The sequence below is a fragment of the Podarcis tiliguerta genome (genome assembly GCF_965153285.1).
Source record: "Podarcis tiliguerta genome assembly, chromosome: 6".
NCBI classification, from domain to species: domain Eukaryota; kingdom Metazoa; phylum Chordata; class Lepidosauria; order Squamata; family Lacertidae; genus Podarcis; species Podarcis tiliguerta.
In genome coordinates this window covers 39,418,082-39,439,829 of record NC_139539.1, presented here as the reverse complement: position 1 = coordinate 39,439,829, position 21,748 = coordinate 39,418,082, and the positions used below count along the sequence as shown (strand labels likewise).

At 42.5% G+C, this 21,748-nt stretch overlaps 1 protein-coding gene and 1 long non-coding RNA gene across 2 annotated transcripts; one reads left to right on the top strand and one right to left on the bottom strand.

Annotated features, from left to right (window-relative positions):
- The first annotated feature begins 2,533 nt into the window (after positions 1 to 2,533).
- LOC310679464 lies at positions 2,534 to 12,376 on the top strand. Its single transcript, XR_014512280.1, has 4 exons — positions 2,534 to 2,667; positions 8,489 to 8,563; positions 10,402 to 10,502; positions 12,194 to 12,376. It is a non-coding gene; the product is annotated as an uncharacterized lncRNA (long non-coding RNA).
- A 4,783-nt stretch (positions 12,377 to 17,159) lies between these two features.
- AVPR1B (arginine vasopressin receptor 1B) lies at positions 17,160 to 20,330 on the bottom strand. The gene is made up of 2 exons (XM_083444673.1): positions 19,319 to 20,330; positions 17,160 to 17,902 (listed from the first exon to the last, which is right to left on the bottom strand). Exons 1-2 carry the CDS (start codon positions 20,289 to 20,291, stop codon positions 17,580 to 17,582), a joined length of 1,296 nt encoding a protein of 431 aa, XP_083300799.1. The 5' UTR covers positions 20,292 to 20,330; the 3' UTR covers positions 17,160 to 17,579.
- Positions 20,331 to 21,748: the final 1,418 nt, after the last annotated feature.

The window sequence follows — 21,748 nt, the reverse complement described above, 5'->3', positions numbered from 1 at the left end:
CTTATACCCACATGCCCAGCCCAGCCCAGCCCCTGTGATAAAGCTGAAGAAAAAATATACAGCAAAAAGGCCACACCACTTAATGTCAATATAACACCTTGGAAGAGAAATGAGTCATTGTACCTGTGTGCCATTCCAGCGACAAAAGATTAGGTGATTTCTGGACACAGTCAGGAAAGGGGAGGAATAATGGCACCCACTGGTTATAGGTGTGTATAAATAAAGGCACCAATGTCCCATCTGTGTGTATAGAGTTTCTGAGATTGAATATGGTATATATGAAGTAGCCCGTAGTCATTATGGTGCCACTGCACTTTTTATTACTTTTGTACATGTGTGCAATAGGCAAAATTGTGTGCAAAAATATGCATACTTTTGTACATTGAAATGCTGATGAATTTTCACAATGACTTTTTTTAAAGTACATATGTAGAAATGCAGAAACTGAATTTAAGATTGGAAAAATGAGAAACCAAGAGAAGTCAAAATTGGCAGATTTCCCCACCCATATCTCAAACACATTTTATCTGTCCTGACAGATACAAATAATGTCTGTGCAAAGTTGAAGTACAAGACCTGCCCTACAGCCTCAAATTCAAAGCCTCAAATGTCAAAATGCAGTTGGCCCTATAGTGCGGTTCTCTTTCATATGACTATTTTTGGAATGCTGATGTTTGATATAATGATTCTTTAATGGGTTTGTAGTTCAAGCATAGTTTTTGCTTATAAAATGTGTCTTGAAGACCTACTCTGTGATCTTATTCACAACATCCTTTGTAGTTCATCTCATCTGAAAATAGCCTTCCGCTGGCATCCAAGTTTCATCAGTATCAGGAAACAAAATACCAAAGGAAGTCATGAGGCTACGCAGGAAAAAGAACAGTTCTGATAGCAAAGCATCAGATTACGAACACTCTGGTGCAATGTGGCCTTCATTGCCGTCACTGTCAAGCAAATATACTGCCTCTTGCATTACAGGATCTTAGAGAGGTAGATGAACTGAAAAATCACCCAATCTAACATCAAGCAATCAAAGAGCATCATCTATTCAATATTCCCTTACAGATGCAGCAGGCTCCTCACTTGCAAAGCACTCTCCTCTCCCTATGCAGGCAAGGAGGAGGCAGGCCCTTTGCTACCCAAACAATGAGCTATCCATTGGGTGCCCAACATTCATGGATGGTGAAATGTGTGTCTATGTGCATTTTGCTGAATATTTTCCAGGGAAAGGCTGAAATTGCAACTGTTGCGATTTAAAGCAGCTTTATATATTCCTGTGGTGTGCTGTGCTGTTCTTTTAACATTGCTGCTTTCTTGTGGCAAATGGACCCACCTGACCTGCAGCACATCTTCCTCACATGTATGTTTACTGCTGCCATCCCACTGTCTACCCAATATGTTGAGTGGTGATGGTAGTGGAGGCTCCAAGATTTGTACATTTTTACCTGGGAGAGCAATCACCAGCTAAATCTGTCTAGGTAATACCATCCCAGCCCCAGCCCAGCCTGTTTCCCCATTGCCTCCCAGAGCACACAGCATGAACAAGTGATCTACCACACAGGGGAGCACCAAGCCCACATTCCAAACTAATATGCTTCATTACGAAAGCTTAAGCATCAGGGAGAATTAGAAAGAGAGCATAAAAAGAAAAGAAAACATTTTATCTTCTAAGTAACCTACACTATGCAGTCTTAAAGAAAGAGAATCCAGAACTTGCTTATAGTAAGGACCACTCATAGCATTCCTGGTTGTCACACAGACAATGAAAATGGTTGATAGACAGATGCTAGCTATAGAGAAAGCCCTGAAGACCCACATATTTGCACCCTTGACACTGTTACCCTAATCTTCCGAACAGGATGATTTATGCATGCTTCTCTCCCCCCCCCGCCCCCCGCCTGACTTTTATTCTCCCAACAACCCTGTGAGGTCTGTCAGGCTGAGAAAAGGTAACTGTGAGCTTCATAGCGGAGTGGGGATTTGAACCCAGATCTCCCCAGCCCTGGTCCGACACTCAAACACAAGGGTTGCCAACAAGGCACCCCATGGACCTGCAGAGGCCTTCCTTGGTGCCCAAAGTGTCCCCTCCCTTCCCCTTCTGAAATTAGCATTCTGTTGCAACTAATAGAACAGTGTGTGTGTGTGTGTGTGTGTGTGGTGCCCACAGCAATTTCTCTGGTTGGTAAATGTGTCCATAGGCTCAGAAAGGTTGGCCACCCCTGCTCTCACTCCTACAATCATAGCATAGCATCCAAACCCTGAAGTGCTAAAGTGCTCTGAGAATAGGGAAGAAAAACTGAAGCCTCTTCCTCAAGGCAAGACAACTTCTGAGAACTCGGTGGGCAGATTTCATATCTCCTTATATGACTAGCGGTCCCGTCCCCCCCAATCTCATTTTGTAATCTAACGTTAAGCAGCTATGCAAAGCTGCCTGTGACTGATTTTTGGATAGGGGGTCTTTGTAATTTCCTCTTGCACATTTCCACATTTCTGCGATCGCTATCAGTCAGAGTAGTAGCTTTCACGCTGCAGTAGGAAATGAATCAATTGCAGATGACTGCCACTGCCGAAGGATCCTTGTGGGAAGGAATCACTACAAAATGGAATTATTCATGATACAGCTAGCAGGGAATGGTATTCTAGAGTGAAGATTGCCTAACTCAGTGGGTAAGTAGAATCCGAATGAGTCTAAAAGGAAAGGAAATGGATTTCTATGTGAATGCTTCTCTGCAACAGCTTTGGGTACAATATTTTCCATTTTTATATGAAGTGTAATCAGTTTCATTGCATATCTGTTTATTTATCTATGTACTGATCCATCTCCACACAACGTATGTGGGAAGCTACTTTATATCAAATTGGACCATTAGTCCATCTCATTCAGTACTGACTGTACCAGGGCTGCGGAGCCCATGCCTCTCTAAATGTTGCTGAACTACAACTCCCATCATCCTCTGACCATGCTGACTGGGGCTGGAGCCCAACGACATGGGGAGGACGGCTGGTTCCTCATCCCCTGCCTATACTGGCTGGCAGCACCTCTCAAGGTGCTGTTTCAAACAGAGGTTTTTCCTATCTCTAATAAAGAATGAACCTGGGAAGTTTTGCATTACCCCAAATAATCCTCCACATCAGATTTGTTCATCACAAAGATGTAATGCGCAACGAATCACAAAATGCAGCTGAAATCCAGGCGATAGCACAAGTTGAAAACAAACCTCCTATTGGAAGTGGCTTATGCAGAAATGATGTTTGGTTCATTGTGCTTTGCACTTTCAGTGCAGTGAAATTTGTGGACGAAAGGCAACATTTGCTATTATGCCAACATTTGCAATTATTCTCTTGTCCAAGACTGATCATATGCACGTCCTTCAACGTTTCCTCCTATACTTTGCTTTTCACACCCCTGATCACCTTTCTTGCTCTCCTCTGAACTGATTCCAGTTAGATGTGGTGCTCCGGATGTGGTCTGAATAGCACAGAATAAAGAAGTAGTTATCATTTTGCATTTGAAACCCTGATGCAGTTGAACAGGAAGTGAGGCTTTTGAGAAACAAAATTCTGGATAATAATTACAATTAGCACTAAAGCATTTGAGGAGCCAAGATGGAAAATGTACACTGAGACGAGGATCCCCTAAAATTCTAATTTAAGGCAAGAACTAATGGCAAGAGTGCCACAGAGGACCTGCATGGTGCTCAACAGTTAAACTCCCAGAGAAAAATGTAATTGTTGGGAAAGTTGCAATGAGCATTGAATACAAAATGTTGAAATCGAATCAAATAAAACAAAACCTCCCTTTCCATCAGCAGCAAGATTCTTTCAGTGTGATAAATGGAAGACTCTCTGTTCTGTAGAGATCTTGAGATAGTCACTGATAAATGGAAGCAAATGCCATGGTAAAATTACATTATAATTAATAGCAGCATATAAATTGTGATGAGCCATCAGGCATTAAAGAAGCTCTTCGTTTTCTTCAGGAAACAATTTTTTTTGCTGTCATGACAAATATTAAGGGGGAAAAATTATGCGTCCATTCCCTCATCTTCATCTTCATTCTGAGTTGCCTAAGATCCTTTATCATTCTCACTAGGGGAGAACATCAGAACCCAAGAGCAGTCAAAGCTGAATTTTTGGTTCAGAAGTCAAAGGCCAAACTCAAGAAAGAACCAGTTATGCATAGCAGTGGGCACTATTCACAAAAAAATTATCTCTCATTAGCTTCAAAGCCCAGTATACTTCCGCAGAAAGCAGTAACATGCATAAGGCCAATGGATTAGGTTCCTGATTAGGTTCCTGATGGCTGAAAGTGTCAGTTGAGAGTAGCACCTCATCTACAAGATGCTTTCTGCTAATCCTGGCTGAATTGGGATGTAACATTCCCAAGCAAGAACAAATGAACCTTAAGATCTTCAGTAATACCTTACTGACTATGCCATCACTGGTAGATTATTGTTTAATCCTTTCTTAGTAGCAGGGCACTGACCGTCATAAATATTCTCCCACTTTGGTTTAGCTTTTGTAAAACTCCTAGAGAATATTTTGGTATTAAGTGGTTAATAAATTGTTGTTGTTGTTGTTGTTTAGCCGTTCAGTCGTGTCCGACTCTTCGTGACCCCATGGACCAGAGCACGCCAGGCACTTCTGTCTTCCACTGCAACCCGCAGCCTGGTCAGACTCATGTTCGTAGCTCCGAGAACACTGTCCAACCATCTCGTCCTCTGTCGTCCTCTTCTCCTTGTGCCCTCCATCTTTCCCAACATCAGGGCCTTTTCCAGTGAGTCTTCTCTTCTCATGAGGTGGCCAAAGTATTGGAGCCTCAGCTTCACGATCTGTCCTTCCAGTGAGCACTCAGGGCTGATTTCCTTAAGAATGGATGCGTTTGATCTTCTTGCAGTCCATGGGACTCTCAAGAGTCTCCCCCAGCACCATAATTCAAAAGCGTCAATTCTTCGGCGATCAGCCTTCTTTATGGTCCAGCTCTCACTTCCATACATCACTACTGGGAAAACCATAGCTTTTACTATACGGACCTTTGTTGGCAAGGTGATGTCTCTACTTTTTAAAATGCTATCTAGGTCTGCCATTGCTTTTCTCCCAAGAGGCAGGCGTCTCTTAATTTCGTGGCTGCTGTCACCATCTGCAGTGATCATGGAGCCCAAGAAAGTAAAATCTCTCACTGCCTCCATTTCCTCCCCTTCTATTTGCCAGGAGGTGATGGGACCAGTGGCCATGATCTTCGTTTTTTTGATGTTGAGCTTCAGACCATATTTTGTGCTCTCCTCTTTCACCCTCAATAAAAGGTTTTTTTAATTCCTCCTCACTTTCTGCCTTCAAGGTTGTGTCATCTGCATATCTGAGGTTGTTGATATTTCTTCCAGCAATCTTAATTCCGGCTAGGGATTCATCCAGCCCAGCCTTTCGCATGATGAATTCTGCATATAAGTTAAATAAGCAGGGAGACAAAATACAGCCTTGTCGTACTCCTTTCCCAATTTTGAACCAATCAGTTGTTCCATATCCAGTTCCAACTGTAGCTTCTTGTCCCACATAGAGATTTCTCAGGAGGCAGATGAGGTGATCAGGCACTCCCATTTCTTTAAGAACTTGCCATAGTTTGCTGTGATCGACACAGTCAAAGGCTTTTGCATAGTCAATGAAGCAGAAGTAGATGTCTTTCTGGAACTCTCTAGCTTTCTCCATAATCCAGCGCATGTTTGCAATTTGGTCTCTGGTTCCCCTGCCTCTTCTAAATCCAGCTTGCACTTCTGGGAGTTCTCGGTCCACATACTGCTTGAGCCTTCCTTGAAGAATTTTAAGCATAACCTTGCTAGCGTGTGAAATGAGTGCAATTGTGCGGTAGTTGGAGCATTCTTTAGCACTGCCCTTCTTTGGGATTGGGATGTAGACTGACCTTCTCCAATCTTCTGGCCACTGCTGAGTTTTCCAAACTTGCTGGCATATTGAGTGTAGCACCTTAACAGCATCATCTTTTAAAATTTTAAATAGTTCAGCTGGAATACCATCACTTCCACTGGCCTTGTTATTTGCAATGCTTTCTAAGGCCCATTTGACTTCACTCTCCAGGATGTCTGGCTCAAGGTCAGCAACCACACTACTTGGGGTGTACGAGACATCCATATCTTTCTGGTATAGTTCCTCTGTGTATTCTTGCCACCTCTTCTTGATGTCTTCTGCTTCTGTTAGGTCCTTACCACTTTTGTCCTTTATTATGGTACTCTTTGAACGAAATGTTCCTTTCATATCTCCAATTTTCTTGAACAGATCTCTGGTTCTTCCCATTCTGTTGTTTTCCTCTATTTCTTTGCATTGCTCATTTAAGAAGGCCTTCTTGTCTCTCCTTGCTATTTTTTGGAATTCTGCATTCAATTTCCTGTATCTTTCTCTATCTCCCTCGCATTTTGCTTGCCTTCTCTCCTCCGCTATTTGTAAGGCCTCATTGGACAGCCACTTTGCTTTCTTGCATTTCATTTTCATTGGGATGGTTTTCGTTGCTGCCTCCTGTATAATGTTTCGAGCCTCCATCCATAGTTCTTCAGGCACTCTGTCCAGCAATTCTAAATCCTTAAACCTGTTCCTCACTTCCACTGTGTATTCATAAGGGATTTGGTTTAGATTGTATCTTACCGGCCCAGTGTTCTTTCCTACTTTCTTCAGTTTAAGCTTGAATTTTGCTATAAGAAGCTGATGATCTGAGCCACAGTCAGCTCCAGGTCTTGTTTTTGCTGACTGTATAGAGCTTCTCCATCTTTGGCTGCAGAGAATATAATCAATCTGATTTCGATGCTGCCCATCTGGTGATGTCCATGTGTAGAGTCGTCTCTTGTGTTGTTGGAAAAGAGTGTTTGTGATGACCAGCTTGTTCTCTTGACAGATTAATAAATATATTTATTAAAACAGTTACATTAAAATTAGAGATTGGGAGTACAAATACCACAATAAGTTAGATAACTAACCTTTTCCTTTCCTTTCATGGAACGCAACTCCAACTGCCTCACATGGTCCAATATTACTGCTGTTCACACATATAATTTCATCCTGAACAAGCCAAATTGTTGGTGCACAGTCTCCGTGCTTTGGGTTTGGAAAGAAGAGTAATAATAATAATAATAATAATTTTATTATTTATACCCCGCCCATCTGGCTGGGTTTCCCCAGCCACTCTGTTTGATGTCCTGATTCACTAATTCTAACATTTAGGATTTGTAAGTCCACACATCAAACAGCAACCCTTCTTTCACATATCATTTTTAATTGTTTTTATTTATTAAAAGTATCATATTGGTCTCATGGCGGGGTACAATAATTCCATCTAAAACACAATTTTAACAAAAAAGATAAAATTCTTAGGTAACATCAGCAATCTTAAAATTACCAGACTATGTTGAACAATTAAAAATCCCTAATGACTGTCAAAGCAACCAGGTCTTAATCTGGAATCAAAAGAAAATCAGGGTTGGTGCCAGTAATATCTCAGAAGTGAGGGTATTCTGCAGTGGAGAAAGCCCTCTAATATTACAGGTGGCTGTGAACAGATGGATTGGCTCAATCAGGGTGAAAACATAGGAAGGCCCAGTCCAATAAACACTGAATTTAGACAGGTTGAAAAATTCCACGTTCTATGTGTGTCAGCCTTTTCTATAAATGAAGCATGAATGAAGATGCATTAGCTAGCCACTGTATCCATCACTATAGCTTGAAAAAGGAAGCAAATTTTCTGTTAACTGAGGATCACTTAAAATAATTTAAGTTCAAATTGATTTCCCTCGTGAGTCTCTCAGAAGTTTCAAAATGTTATCTCAGTACATGAATATTCAGTTTTGATGAATGTGTTTGGCAATTATTATATGCTCCTTAAAATGCAATTATCTATTTTGTCTTCTCAAAGGCTGGGAGCCAACAAAGCAGAATGGGAGAATGTAAAGGAACGTTTAGTGCTAATTTCCACCAGTGCTATCTCATGCATGTAATGCCTGAGTGTTCACAGAGTTACAACACCCTTAACAAACCAATGGCAAGAAGATGGGGGCTATCAAAATCTTAATTACCATATTTTTCTGTGTATAAGATGCCCCCATGTATAAGACAGCCCCTATTTTGGGGGACTCCAGATTAAGAAAACACCCCTCAGCACTACCCCTATAAGACAGCCCCAATTTTAAGCCTTTATATTTTTTGGTAAAAAACCCTAGTCTTATACACAGAAAAATACGGTACTCTCAAAGTGGTCCCTGCTAGGCCATGAGCATTCCTTAGCTTGTGTATCTAGACATGGCCAGGCTGGGGGAGTGAGAAAAGTCACCTCTCCACTTAGACATGATGGAGGCCCAGTGGATATTCTTAAAGGAACAAACAAGGGCAGGGCACATCAGTGGGACAATGTGTAACAGTTTGAATTAGTTCAATCAATTTCAGAGCTAACTACAAGCACGTATGTTGTTTTGATGCATCTTCTTTTTCTTTCTAGGACTCTGAGCAACTCAGCAGTTGCAGGAGGAGCTGTGGGCTTGTCCAGACACTTTGCCAAAAGAATGATTGAGGAGTAAGTTAGTTTGTGTCAAGGAGTTATTGCACAGATCGTCACAGAAATCCTCTTGGATAACTCTTGCTATTTGGTAGAATTCAGTGTGGCACTGCTATGATCGTTCTGTCAGCACAGACATCACCACACATTATGATCTCTGCTCTTCTCCCCCCTATGTGCTTCTCCTAAGCCCCAAGAACCAATTTGGGTGGGTGGGTGGAATCCCCATTGTGCTAGTGCAGGGCAGTTCAACTTTTCATACCAAGTGGGCCAGAGAGTTTGACACAGAGCCCACAGGCCACACCCTGCCTTGTCACGCAGGGGGGAGCAAAGCCCAAATGTGACTCCCCACCCCCCATTCCTTCTGTTGCCTTCCCAAAGTTGGGTAAATGCTCTTGTTTTAATCATGTTTTTTGTGCTTTATCATGTATTTTTACGTTGTGTTTTGCTCATCAAAAGAGTTAAAAAGCTGGGGTAACCTCCATTAACCAAACCTGGCCATCTCTTTGCCTGCCTCCTGTACCACCATTAACTTGAAGGCATCCATTCAGGAGTTTGAATAGACTTTGCTAGCGACTTGATTGGCATGTGTTGACTTTTACAAGGTGTGAAGTATTTCCTAAGAGGAGGCTGGTATCAGGCTTGTACCAAGGTCAAGCAAGGTTCAAGATGGAGAATCCCATGTTGTGTTTAAGTTATGTCAGTCTTATGCTTACACCATGATCAACAGTGATAAACCATTTCATAAGTTCAGATTTAAACAAGCCTTTAAAACAGAGTTTGATTTACAGCACCTTTTAGGCCAGGGGGAAATCCTCCAGGTTGCCAGGTCACATGGCTGAGCTGAAAGAGGTTTGCAGTAGGTGTAAGCTGTGGAGGCTGGCCAACTGGGGTTAATGGGGTACTGCCCCACCACCCTCAACCCACCCTTAGCCAGCCCCCACCTGCCCTGACTTTTTACTTACAACCAGTCCAGGGGTTGGCACTGTGTATCATCTTCCTCCTCCTTAATCTCAGTGTTGCCCTGCCTGTCACTAACTCTGGCGCCACCTACTGTCAACCTCCTTGCTTTCTACCCTACCAGTCCCAATGAATATGCTACACTCCTGGAACGCTCCCTTTTGCGGACTTTTGCTCGTGTAAATTCTGCCAGCTCATGTTCCATTGGCTGAGTCCCAGCTGAGCCATCATAGCTCCAGTTCTGCTGGATTGTGTAGTCAATACCAGTGTATCCCCAGAACAGCTCAAGATCTGCCTAGTTTGAACTTGTTTATCCCAGCGGATCTTGGGTTCGGAATGCACTGTAAGTCTAATATAAGTCTAATATATAATTGTATAGATGTGAATATTATTCCAAAGTAGTTCAAAACAATCCTTTTTTTTGTCATTAGAATGATAATGTATGGCACCTTCCTCACTGTTTCTATGAAACAGGAGAGGGGAACCGGTAGCCCTCCAGATGGTGTTGGACTCCAATTCCCATCAGCCCCAGCCAGGATGGCCAGGTTTAGGGATGATAGGAGTTGTAGTTCAGTAGCATCTGGAGGACCACAGCTTCCCCACTCCTACTGTAAAACTTAGTGGGGCCAGCATTGCACTGTATAGAAAGACAGCTTTTCTCAAAGACAGGGATCTTGCTTCTAAAAATGTGGATAATTGTTAAATTATAGGATCTTCATAGAGAAATATGGTGCAGGGCTTCTGTCTAATACATGGAGATGCCAGTTCATGGAACTCTATGCCTGGTGTGCATTGGAACTTTGGATCAGGCACAAAAAACAATGTTCTTGCTGCAATTATGTACCAACCACCCTGCCTTGTGAGCCTTAACAATATCAATCTGTTCTTCTTCTTAGATGTACCAAGCTGTGGGAAAGCATTGTCATATCTACCGTAACCTCCATAGTCTGTGTTGCTGTGGTTGTACTAGTCTATGCCAAACTCTGCAGGAAAATAGGTAACACTGTCCTGTACAAGTTTTAATTTATATGAGCTCAGCCTTGGTCCGTTCTATTCCATTCCTGGGCTTTCTTCTTTTGATGCAGCTGTCCTGCTTAGCATAATAACAACCCTTCACTAGTTTTCTGTAATTTGTCCATTTGCTACTTTACTGCACCCTATGTAGCAGTTCTCTAGGATCATCATCATCCCATTCATATATGGAAGATTTGTACCATGAATGAACAGAGGAAACCTGATGATCCTACATTAGGTGTGGAGCACCTGAAGCCCATGGGCAATATGTGGTCCTGGACACGACCCACAACAGGCCCAGTTGCCCTCAACTGCTTTTTCTGGGCTGGAAGGTCTCCTTGAACATCTCTTGCTCACCTCAACAAAGAGCTGTGTGGATGTCAAACTCTTTTAAATTATTTTTACACTTTTTTGTTTTTTTATACTTGTATATTTTATGGAGACCTTATGGTAATGGAGGGACGTGGGTGGCACTGTGGGTTAAACCACAGAGCCTAGGACTTGCCAATCAGAAGGTCGGCGGTTCGAATCCCCGCAACGGGGTGAGCTCCCATTGCTCGGTCCCTGCTCCTGCCAACCTAGCAGTTCAAAAGCACATCAAAGTGCAAGTAGATAAATATGTATCACTCCAGCGGGAAGGTAAACGGCTTTTCCGTGCACTACTCTGGTTCGCCAGAAGCGGCTTAGTCATGCTGGCCACATGACCTGGAAGCTATACGCTAGCTCCCTTGGCCTATACAGTGAGATGAGCGTCACAACCCCAGAGTCGGCCACAACTGGACCTAATGGTCAGGGGTACCTTTACCTTTACTATGGTAATGGGAGCAGGTAAGGAATCTTAAGAATGGGAGGATGGATGAACAGAAAACTCTGATTTGTGTGGAATGTAGTCTAGTGTGCAGAGGAAACAGTCCCCATCCACTTCTGCCTCTGACCCAACCCACCACTGGCATCCTGCCCTTGATATCTCTTTTAGAAGTCCTTGTACAGGTTCACCTATACAGGTTCACCTGAGGCAGGTGGTTACCAGGGAGAGGGTCCCACTTAGGAACGCTTTCCCCAAAGAAGTTTGCCTGGCACCCACACTGTGATATTTTAGGCACCAGGTGAAGACCACCTCGTTCTCCCATGCCTTTCTGTTGCAGCCCACCAGGTGCTTTAGTCTTTGCACCAAATTCTCCCTGGCACGATTTTATGCTGGTCTGAACTTGTTTAAATTGTTGTAGCTGATTTGTTTTATGCTGATCACCTTGAACTGTGCACAGTGCTGATCCCATATGCACAACAGACTAGAGTTGGTTTGGGGCCATAAGGCCTTATATGCTGGATCCAGATTTGAGTTCTGTTCAGAGTAGCTCCACTGAAAGCAATGGGACTTGGGTGAGATGCCCTTAGTGAGGTTTCATTCAACAGTTCTCACTAGTAGCACTGCTTCCCATTGTCCTGACCTGGTCTAGCAGAGGAGACCATATGTCCCCCATTGCTTGTAACTGCAAGAAGGGGCCTGGGGGCAAACTCATGAGATCAGTGGTGGGTCTGATGCTGACCCTGACCATGTGTGTGCCATGGTGAGATGGGAGCAGAAGCCTCTGAGGAGTGTAGAGCACTGATGAGGGGGACTTCTAGTTTCTTACTGGAGAATTATCCTAACTAGAACTGCACTCTCTGTTTCAGAGCAACATGCCTATAAACACCATGGAAGAAGACAGCCTGGGTTCAGAGCAAAGAAGCCCAACAATGCCTTAGCTGGGAATATGCCATCCTCTCAGCTGGAGTTGCCCTCTCTGTGGCCGAGAAACCCAAGCCAAGCCCAGCAGGGACAAGGACCACATTTTCAAATAGACAGTTGCATGGCAGGCAAGTCCTCAGCTTGGAAAAGAATCTTCCAGTATGACAATCAACAGTTGTCCCCTTGTCTGAAATGGCAAAATGTATGCACACTGACCAAAAAGCATTTCCTTCTCTAACATGTTATTTTTTTCAGCTAAAGCTTGCTCTGCCAGACCCATCCCTTTCCAAGAACTCACAGATACCACCAACATACGTTGGCAGGTGTGCCAGGTGCTAAAATACAAGATCAGTTAATATCTCTAGCCACAGTCAGATGCTGGTAGCTGTAGATAGTTCCTATGGTCCTTCAGACGAAAGCTGAATTGCTTAATAAACTTTGGGATGGGATCCAAAGGTTATAAGATCCCTTGGGGCCAGGGTGATCTGATTTGCTAGGAACCACAAAAACCCTTTCTCTGGTCAGAAGGTACTAGAAGTAGGGATCTCTGAAACTGTACCTTGGACAAAGCTTGGTAAGCAGCCTAGGATCTTACAGATCCTAAGTACATTCATCAGGAAGTATATTGCATTTATTTAAAATCTCTAAAACCACCCTTCATTCACCTGTGGATGGAGGGAGTTGGTTGTTCCTCATTTGCCCCATATCTATGCATGAAATTCACTCTCATCTTGTTTCACATTATGCAAGTCAAACACCTCCCCTATAAATGTTGAATCCCACCCATAGCTGTTTCTGTCTCTGCTTTCAAATCCAATCTCCCTTCTGCCTATCTCAAATACTTAAACTGTTATGGCAATAATGTTTTTTCTTCGTCATAGGTAGCAGCTCAGAAAGCTCACTGTGCTCTCTTGCCAGAAAGGTAATGGCGTTTCCTTCAGCAGCATCTCACCTGAATTGCAACAATTGCTATGCTGATGCTAATCTTACATTAGTATATCAGGACTTAGAGGCTTTTTGTGCAAATTGCAAGGATATTTCGCAACGAATCATTCCTTTATTCTTAAAAATAATGGTTAAGATGTTATTTATCTTTCAGAGATGTAGTAAAACGAAACAATATACAGTATTAGAGGACATCCCAAAATATTCATATAAACAAGACTATTGATTACATCAGATGGTACAGGCTCTGATGTATACTGTGAATATACAATCAGGAGATCAAGGTAGTCAAAGTGCAGATAGTCAAAATGTTATTGCATTTATTTAATGCACTTCACTAGCTGGCGGAATAAATAACAAAGTTGTCTGAAAAGATTGAAAGAGAGAGTCATTGTGGGCCTGTGTCTCTCTCAGTCCAAGAAGCTAGATTCATCCAAGGAAGCTACATGTTAGATGATTCAGAAGAGACAAAAGACAGTACTTCTTTGCCATGATGTCTTGTGCTACTAACATCTTACATTCTTAATCCTTACAGTTCTCTAACTGTCTAGTCATCACTATGCTATACCAGCTCTTGCATAATACAGGGAATGGCATAATCACACAGTGGTACAGAGTGACTGTATGTTGGTATTCTTGAACCGCAATTGACTATTACCCTGTATGTTTGAATTTCAGCATGCTTTACCTGTACTTCAGCATTCTGGGTCAGATGAAATCAATTATACAACCATTGTGTTCCAAGATCCCATGAATGGCACCAGCTCGGGAAGAAGCAATGAAGATCTAAGCGATCACAGACACTATGAGAATGTGTCTCCCTAGGAAAGAAAAGCTGGTTTCTGGTCATGCTCTTGCCCCCTTGCTTCTCGTTCGGACCTAAGTAGGACTAGCTGTTCATGCATTGCCTTCTTCAGTACAGATGAAGGCATAAGCTTTTGTGAACTCAAGCCCATTTCATCAGATGCACGAAGTGAGATCTTTTCTGGCAGATATATAAAAGAGAAAATTGTAAAGTAGACGTCAAATAAAAAGTGACATTTTTATTTATTTAAAATGAGTAAAAATAATGTCCAAAACTCCCTATTTTTATATCTTTAATTCTGCCTGTAAACAACACAGAGGATCTGTGTGTATTGTAGTATTGTAGTTTCATATTTTAGTTTAGGAAATCGAAAGCTTGACCCTTTGCTATTTGTGTTGTATTCCTACGGGGAGTCTTGCTCTCTGCAGAAATGTAATTCCACCTTCATTTTCTTTGGTGCTTAAGCTGTTCCCCAAATACAAGCCAGGCCTTTCCAAATAATTTTGGCTGTGTACACACCATACACACTTCCCCAAAGAATCTCAGTAACTGTAATATTCCCTTCACAGGGTTACGATTTTGAGGGAAGTCATGTGCTTGAAATGTATGTTGTTCATGCTTTTTGCAATGTCAGTGAGGAAGTTCACTCCAAAATACAATATTTTGTTTGAAACCGAATGGGTCAGCACTATCCTTCAGACCTCTTGCATCTCCGTCTTTTACTTTGGGAGTGATACCCATGGCAGGGCAAAGGAATTGTCTGTGATGGCTAGCCTAAAAATAATGCTAAAAAATCTCATTCCAGCCTGCTGAAGCTGGCTTCAGAGTCAGAAACCTTAGCCTTCATTTAAGGTTGAATTGTCATGTCATGTATGCTATCTGGCAAAAAGGATACCATTAAGTTTCTTGCTTGGAGAGGCACAGTATAAATGACTATTTAGATGGCATCTGCCACCCACAAAGCTTAGTGAGATGTTTTCAGAAACATATTGCAAATATTGGGAGTGCAATGTCCTTTTGCAGATCTGCTCCATATGCTTCATGGCAGGGCTGATGGATAGCTTATACTTATTGGATGCTACATTGTTATAACTGTGTGAGGAAAAGTGAAACTTGAATTGGACTTAAATCCACGATTAATTTTATTTCATCTTTTTAATCTGATTTAATTGAATAGATTCCAAACAGCTGCAATTTATTAATAATGAATTTAATAATCTCTGAAAAGACAGTCCAGGGCAGATAGTGTAAAAACCTGCAGCTTACATTCATTTCCTCAATCCTAAAATGTAGCCAAGATTGAAAAGCTAGTCAATGCAATGTACAGAAGGAGTGACACCTCCGCAATTGCCCCCCCCAAATAAAAATGCATTGCCAAAAAATGACCTTTCTTCATAAACTATTATAACATGACATATAAAGCTTGATAGAAATATATTGTCATAAAGTAAAAAGCTTTGGTCTCTCTTGCATTGTATCCCCCTCTCCTTTTTCTGAAAAAAATAAAATAAAATAAACCATGTATGCTAGGGTAAAGTAGTATTTCATTACACACCAAAGGCTGGGGAAGGGGAATAGTTTTGTATACGGTAGTATTTAAAGCCAATCCTTATAGTATTGCTTTGTGCTTGAGGCAGTGAAGCCATTGACACAAATTGACTGAGAAGCTGTAATAGCTGGAATGTCCATAAACACTTCTGATTGTTCTGTGAGAAAATACTGTTAGAATGTGTTAAGTTCTTATTTATTTAATATAAGTCAAGTTAGTAAGCCCAGAACAAGAGGTTGTTTATTGATGAACAGGTCAACACAACAACAACATAGGAAAATAAAAGTAACCACAATAGCAAGCTACAGGACGGAGTCTTAGCTCCAACCCAAAATAACCGGATGCAATATTTAACGCCATAACCATGAATTATTACATTAAGGCTTAGTTTGAATTCTTCTAGGGGAGCTCAAAACCTTGCTTTGTCCCCGCTTAGAAAGAACATGAATTTTTCTACCACATGATTCTGACTGATGGTGAGGCTGATGTAGCATTCAAAGTATGGCTGTCACTTTCACCTCACTTTTCCGTCTTCCAATTATATAGGGGTGGTGGAAGAAAGGGAGACCAGGGAAGGAAACTAGGGCATAAGCAAACCCTCCTGCACTTGGTAATAACTTGCCTCCTGCTATCATGGTGGAGCATGAAGGTAAGGAATCTTCTTCAGCTTGAGGGTTGCCTTCTCTCATAGGCATCCTTCTGCCAATGGTGGCTGGGGCCAGAGGCAGAAGTGGGGAAGACAAGATGACAGGTGTGGGTGTGGCCAGAGGGGAATGTGGGCGGAGCAGCAGTTCAAGAGCAATGCCACCTCTCTAGCGGTCAAGCATTTTTATTTTTATTTCTGCCTACTCTTTTCTCCTGCTGTTGTGGCGTGCAATAAGAGTCATGCTTGTTGTTACTAGGGAGGTGGGGGAGAAAGCAGCAGTGGAGTGAGGGACTGGGACTGGGACTGGGAGGTGTTACAACTGGATTTGTGTCCTGTACAAAACCATTTGTTATGCCGGTGGGTACTTTGCACACATCTATTTGTTTTTTCCCCCAAATAATATTTATTATTTTCAGTAAATAAGCATAATACAAAAGAATTAACAGTAACAAAAACAAAAGATAAAACAAAAAAAGACAGAAGAAAGGAAAAAAAATAAGAACATACAGTACAACATAATGCCACTTAATTAATTACAATTAAGTACCATCCATCTTCATAAACATAGTATTTGACTTCCCCGAGTCTCTTCCATCTGAATTTCTTAGTAATTATCTGTAGCAGTTTCCAATATCAATATTTCAAAAAACCAAATCACAGTCATAATCATATTACATCACTTTCCTTATTGTGCATTTTCTTATTTATAAATTTAATCCCAATTGAATCCTAGGTCTAATTGATTCTTTCAAATGATTATATATCTTTAATATTACAATATTTATTCAAATAGTCTTTAAATTTCTTCCAGCTTTGCACAAATCTAGGCTGAGCACCTTTAGCCTAAAGCACATTCGAAACATATTTCCTTCCTCACAGAATTCTGGCCACTGTAGGATTGCTTGGGATTGTAACTTTGTGAGGGGTAAACTACAGCGCTCATAATTCTTTAAGGGGGGGAAATGTGTTTCAAATGTGCTATACTGTGTATGCAGCCATAGCCGGAGCACAAAAAGGTATCAGCTTACCACTGAGCAGCTTGTTTGCAACCAGCATTCTTGAGAAAGAAATGGTTCAGGTCTGATAGAAAAGCCATAGTGACAGGTAAGAACATAAGGAGATCCTTGCTGGATCTGACCAGAGATCTATCTGGCTCAGAACTGTGTTCTCCCAGGGACTACCTAGAAGTCCACAATATATTACACATAAGTATAAATGGGATGCAGGTATTCTTTGCCAACTCTCAAGTTTCTGCATAACAAAGCTCTTGCAGAAAGATAGACTTAAATCCCATACATGATAAGACCATCAAGTTCCCCTGCTCTCCATTACCATTCAGAGCTCCTGGCCCAGAGTAACTACCATACAGTGGCCCAAGCTTATACTCTAGAGCTCCCTTGATTCAGTCACTGTGTCCTCCTCATAGGGCTGGTAGAAATCTTTCAAGCTCTCCAGTTGCATCTGAACACCGGCACCAGCCGCAATCAGGGTGCTCTGTGGGCTGTGAGTCAAGATAGTGGTTTTCCGGCTGCAGAGGCTGCCATTGGAGAATTGCCTCTTGAGGTTGGAGTGAAGGTTCCCACAGCAGGAGAAAAAGTGCATGAGATCATGAACAAGATGTCCGCTGAAGAACATGTAAATCCAGGGGTTGCAGCAGCTGCTGAGGCTGGCGAGTAACATGGTGATGGTGTAAGTTGCATTGCTGGACTCTGAAATGGAGAGGGAAACAATGGCAGTTAATTTACCCCCCACCAACTCCATGCAAATAAATAATGTGTGGTATGTCTCTGGCAGATGTAGACATGTAAAATACAATTGCGTGGAATAACGGTGTCCTTAAATGTGAAAGATGCCTCTTACTTGCCTGTGTAGAGGATAGAGAGGGGTGTGCGAGTGTGGCTTGAAACTGAGTAAGTCCTATTCAGAAATCACCGTGCCTGCATAGGGAAGGATTATACTGAAGGTGTGGATGTGACATTTGTCACACGGCTAGTATTCTACAGGTAGTATGCGACAGGTAGTTGGAACTGGCTTTGATTCTCAACACAGTTATACATAGAAGCCAACATGAAATGTGTAAAATAGGATAGTCTGTGCCTGAAGGAGGATTAGAACTCATGTCTTTGAGAGTCTAAACCCAGCACTCTAATGACTCCACTATCTACCAACCCTCAGCTATTGGTTAGTTGACCACACTGTTTGGGTTTAATTTTAAATCCTCCAGGCAAGGGATGATGCTCTCGTGCTCAGTTCTTTTAATGATTCTCTCTCTTGCTTGCTTTTTTTTAAAAAAAAATATTTGAACATCTATATAATCTTTCTCTAGGTAACAAATCCAAGCATAATTTGATTCTATGTTCTGTAAAGAACTCAAAATAGGGAAATTAAACACCATGAGGGTATATCCTACAATCATGATGGCTTATTAGTTCACACATTTGCATTTCTGTTTCAGCAACCAATTTTTCAACAGTGTGTGATGTTATTATTTTACTTCAAAACCATAATTGTAGGCGTATTTTGTAACCATAGTGAAAATAATAATGTACAGGCAAAACCACCCCCTCTCCCCCACCACACACAAATCTTTTAGAAAACAGTCGTTTCCGTTTTGCCTTGATGAAAGCTAGATGGAGATGCAGAGCAATGCAGTTGCTACTAGAATACGGTACAAGTTGTAAATGTGTGTTTGTGACAGAGATCAGCCTAGACATTGCATCTTACTATGCTGGTGGGTGAGATGTAGGTAGGTGTGTGTCGGGGAAAACATTTCTTGCCTGATGTGAGTGAGTAAATGAATGATAGATTTCCTTCTCCCAGGTTGCATGTGCAAATCAGGAGCTGGTGTGCATTTGCTGCGAGAGACAGGGAGTCACTGAAGTGTGTGCGTACTGTATACCTATTTGTGAGTGTTGCATTAAATCTGTTTTCTTCTGGGTGGTTTTACTCATCTAATCAGAAGGGCGCTTCCCCACCCTCCGTGGGATGGATATGAAAGAAAAAGCTATACTTGGTCACCACATGGAGGCCTGACTATGGTCCAGAGCTTGCACTGGCTGTGATGGAGGAAGCAGGGTGAGTCTTTGAATCCTGACCCTCTCTCTCTCCTCCTCAAAGACACTCACCGTCATTCGGGGCATTCCTGTCCCACACCGACCACATCTGCATGCTGAAGAAGGGAGCCCAGCAAGCGACGTAGGCCAGCACTATGACAAAGGTCATCTTCACAGTGCGGATCTTTGCCCTCGAGATGGTGCGCACGCTGCTGACCCGGGAGCCAGACTGGCACTCTGCTCCCTTCGGAACTGTGGCTGTATAAGAAATAGCAGCAGCCGCAGTCGTAGGGGCAGGACAAGGACCGCAGCTCTGCGTCTTCCCTCGAAGGTTCTTGCAGATCTTGTGGCAAATGAGGCTGTAGCAGACGGTGAGGATGGCCACCGGCAGCACGAAGACGCACAAGGTCATCCACGTAATGTAGGCTTTAGCCCCCCAGGGATACTTGAATTCCGCCCAGCAGTCCAGCACGCCAGAGCCTTGCTGCACCTCTCTGAGAGAGAAGATGAAGATCTGAGGCAAGCTGAGCAGGCAGCTGAGCAGCCAAGTGACCCCGATCATCTGGTAAGCCTGGCAGCTGGGCTGCTGCAGGGTGCGCAGCGGGTGGCACACCGCCATATAGCGGTCCAGCGTCATAGCAATGAGCATGTAGGTGGAGGCAAACATGCTGAGCACCTGCAGGTACTTGACAGCCTTGCAAAGAGGATCCGGCCCCTGGAAGCGATAGGTCACCTCCCAGATCATTTGCGGGAGGACCTGGAAGAGCGCCACCCCGAGGTCGGTCAGGCCCAGGTGCAGGATGAAAAGGTGCATGCGGCTCATCTTCTTCCTTAGCCGGTACATGGCCAGAAGGACGCCCAGGTTCCCCACCAGGGTCACCACCAGGATGGCTGCCAGGACCCCAATCTCAGCCTTGGCGAGTTCTTCGTCTCGGGTGTGGAGGATAGTCTGGTTGCCGTCTCCATCCTTTGGCTCAAAGAGTCTGGTGCTCTCCAGAAAAGATCTGTTCACAAAGCTGCTACGGTCAGTGCTATTCTTCCCCATTGACTAGGATTCAAAGAAGTGCGGTGATTTCCCAAAAGTAAGTTCTGCAATATGAGACTCTCTGAGAGATCAGGTAGTTAGATTAATAGCACCCTCCTCATGACTGTAGATCTGTAGAAGCCAGATTAATTTTCCATCTTTCTTTTAACTGTTCCCTCTCCCCTTAATATTTGGCCCGGCTATTTATCATCACGAGGTGAGTCAGATTCAGCTAACAATATAATTTGTCTTAAATCCCCTTTTCTAATTTGCCTGGAAAGCTGCAAATCTTTTTTATGAATATGAATTGTTTACAATATATCTTGTTCAGTTTTCATTTCCCTCTTCTGCGCCCATCAACACCCCTGCTTTGCTTTGGGATCCGATAGCTCGTTGAATTTTATGGTCTCTCTTTTCTCACTCCCCTCATTTCTTTCCTAGTTCCTTACTCTCTCGGGATCCATTAGATCTTTTCCCCCTTTCCTCTCTGCACTGACCGGCTCAGACAGCACTACTATTAATTTTCAGAGTCTTTTATAGAAGTCTCAGGAAAAAACAACAACAATTAAAATAACTAAAATCCCACCATCAGGCACAGATTTTTTGCCTACGCAGTAAATTGAATGAAGATAAGCATTTGCAAATCAATCAAAATGCCAAGGTCCTGGATCTCGTTTTGAGTGCCGGTGGTAGGTGCTAAATCTGAACGCAGCTGATTCCCCAGGCTGTGTGAACTGCCTGCTGCTTCGATCTGGGTTTTATAGACAGGGAGCTGCCCTCTCTGGTTGGTCCTTGCCATCTGGCTCTATTGTCTCCTCTGTTGCTGAGCTAGAATCTGAAGAGAGTCTCCTGCTTAATACAACATGCATACATACAAACACACACACACATACACAGAGGTGAGTGTCTTTTCTTTCTTGAGTGAAGAAATAGATCAAATATTTCTTTTTTAAAAAAACAACCACCATTTTGCTTCTGTAGCTCCCAAGTGAAGATCTTCTGGGCGTCCAGATGGTACAGGGTGTTTTTTGGGGGGGAAACTTCATTAGTTTCACCGTGAGTGCTAATATATTCTGCAGAAGTGTGCCAATTTGCAATATTCCTCCCTTTCCTCCTATCCGTTAATGACTCCATATCCAGAAAAGTCTCTCCCTCAGAATTCTCTCTTTATTCACAAGGTGGTCAAAGTTTGTGATTATAATTGAACAGTATAGAATGGAAAGTCAATGAAAATATGTATTGTTTACGATCTACTTTTTTGCTTCAATGAATCCTATCATCAGCTGTTTTTTCTTCACATTCTCCAGAGGCTGCCTAGCAAATATCCACAAGATTGCAATCATGGACAATTTTGGAATCCTTAGGAACAGAGTCAAATTTGGCATTAGAGGTTGTGATAAACTGTTTCTGTGGCTATTCAGAAAGAGCTTCTTATGGATTTTATTTTATTTTATTAGTTCAGTGCTCTTTCTAAGTAA

Bases quoted from the DNA above. Each gene is read 5' to 3' on its own strand.
- AVPR1B (XM_083444673.1), bottom strand. From the start codon at position 20,291: ATGGGGAAGAATAGCACTGACCGTAGCAGCTTTGTGAACAGATCTTTT. The intron at 17,903-19,318 runs GTGAGTGTCTTT...TCTCCATTTCAG, and splicing joins CAGGAATGCCCCGAATGACG to AGTCCAGCAATGCAACTTAC.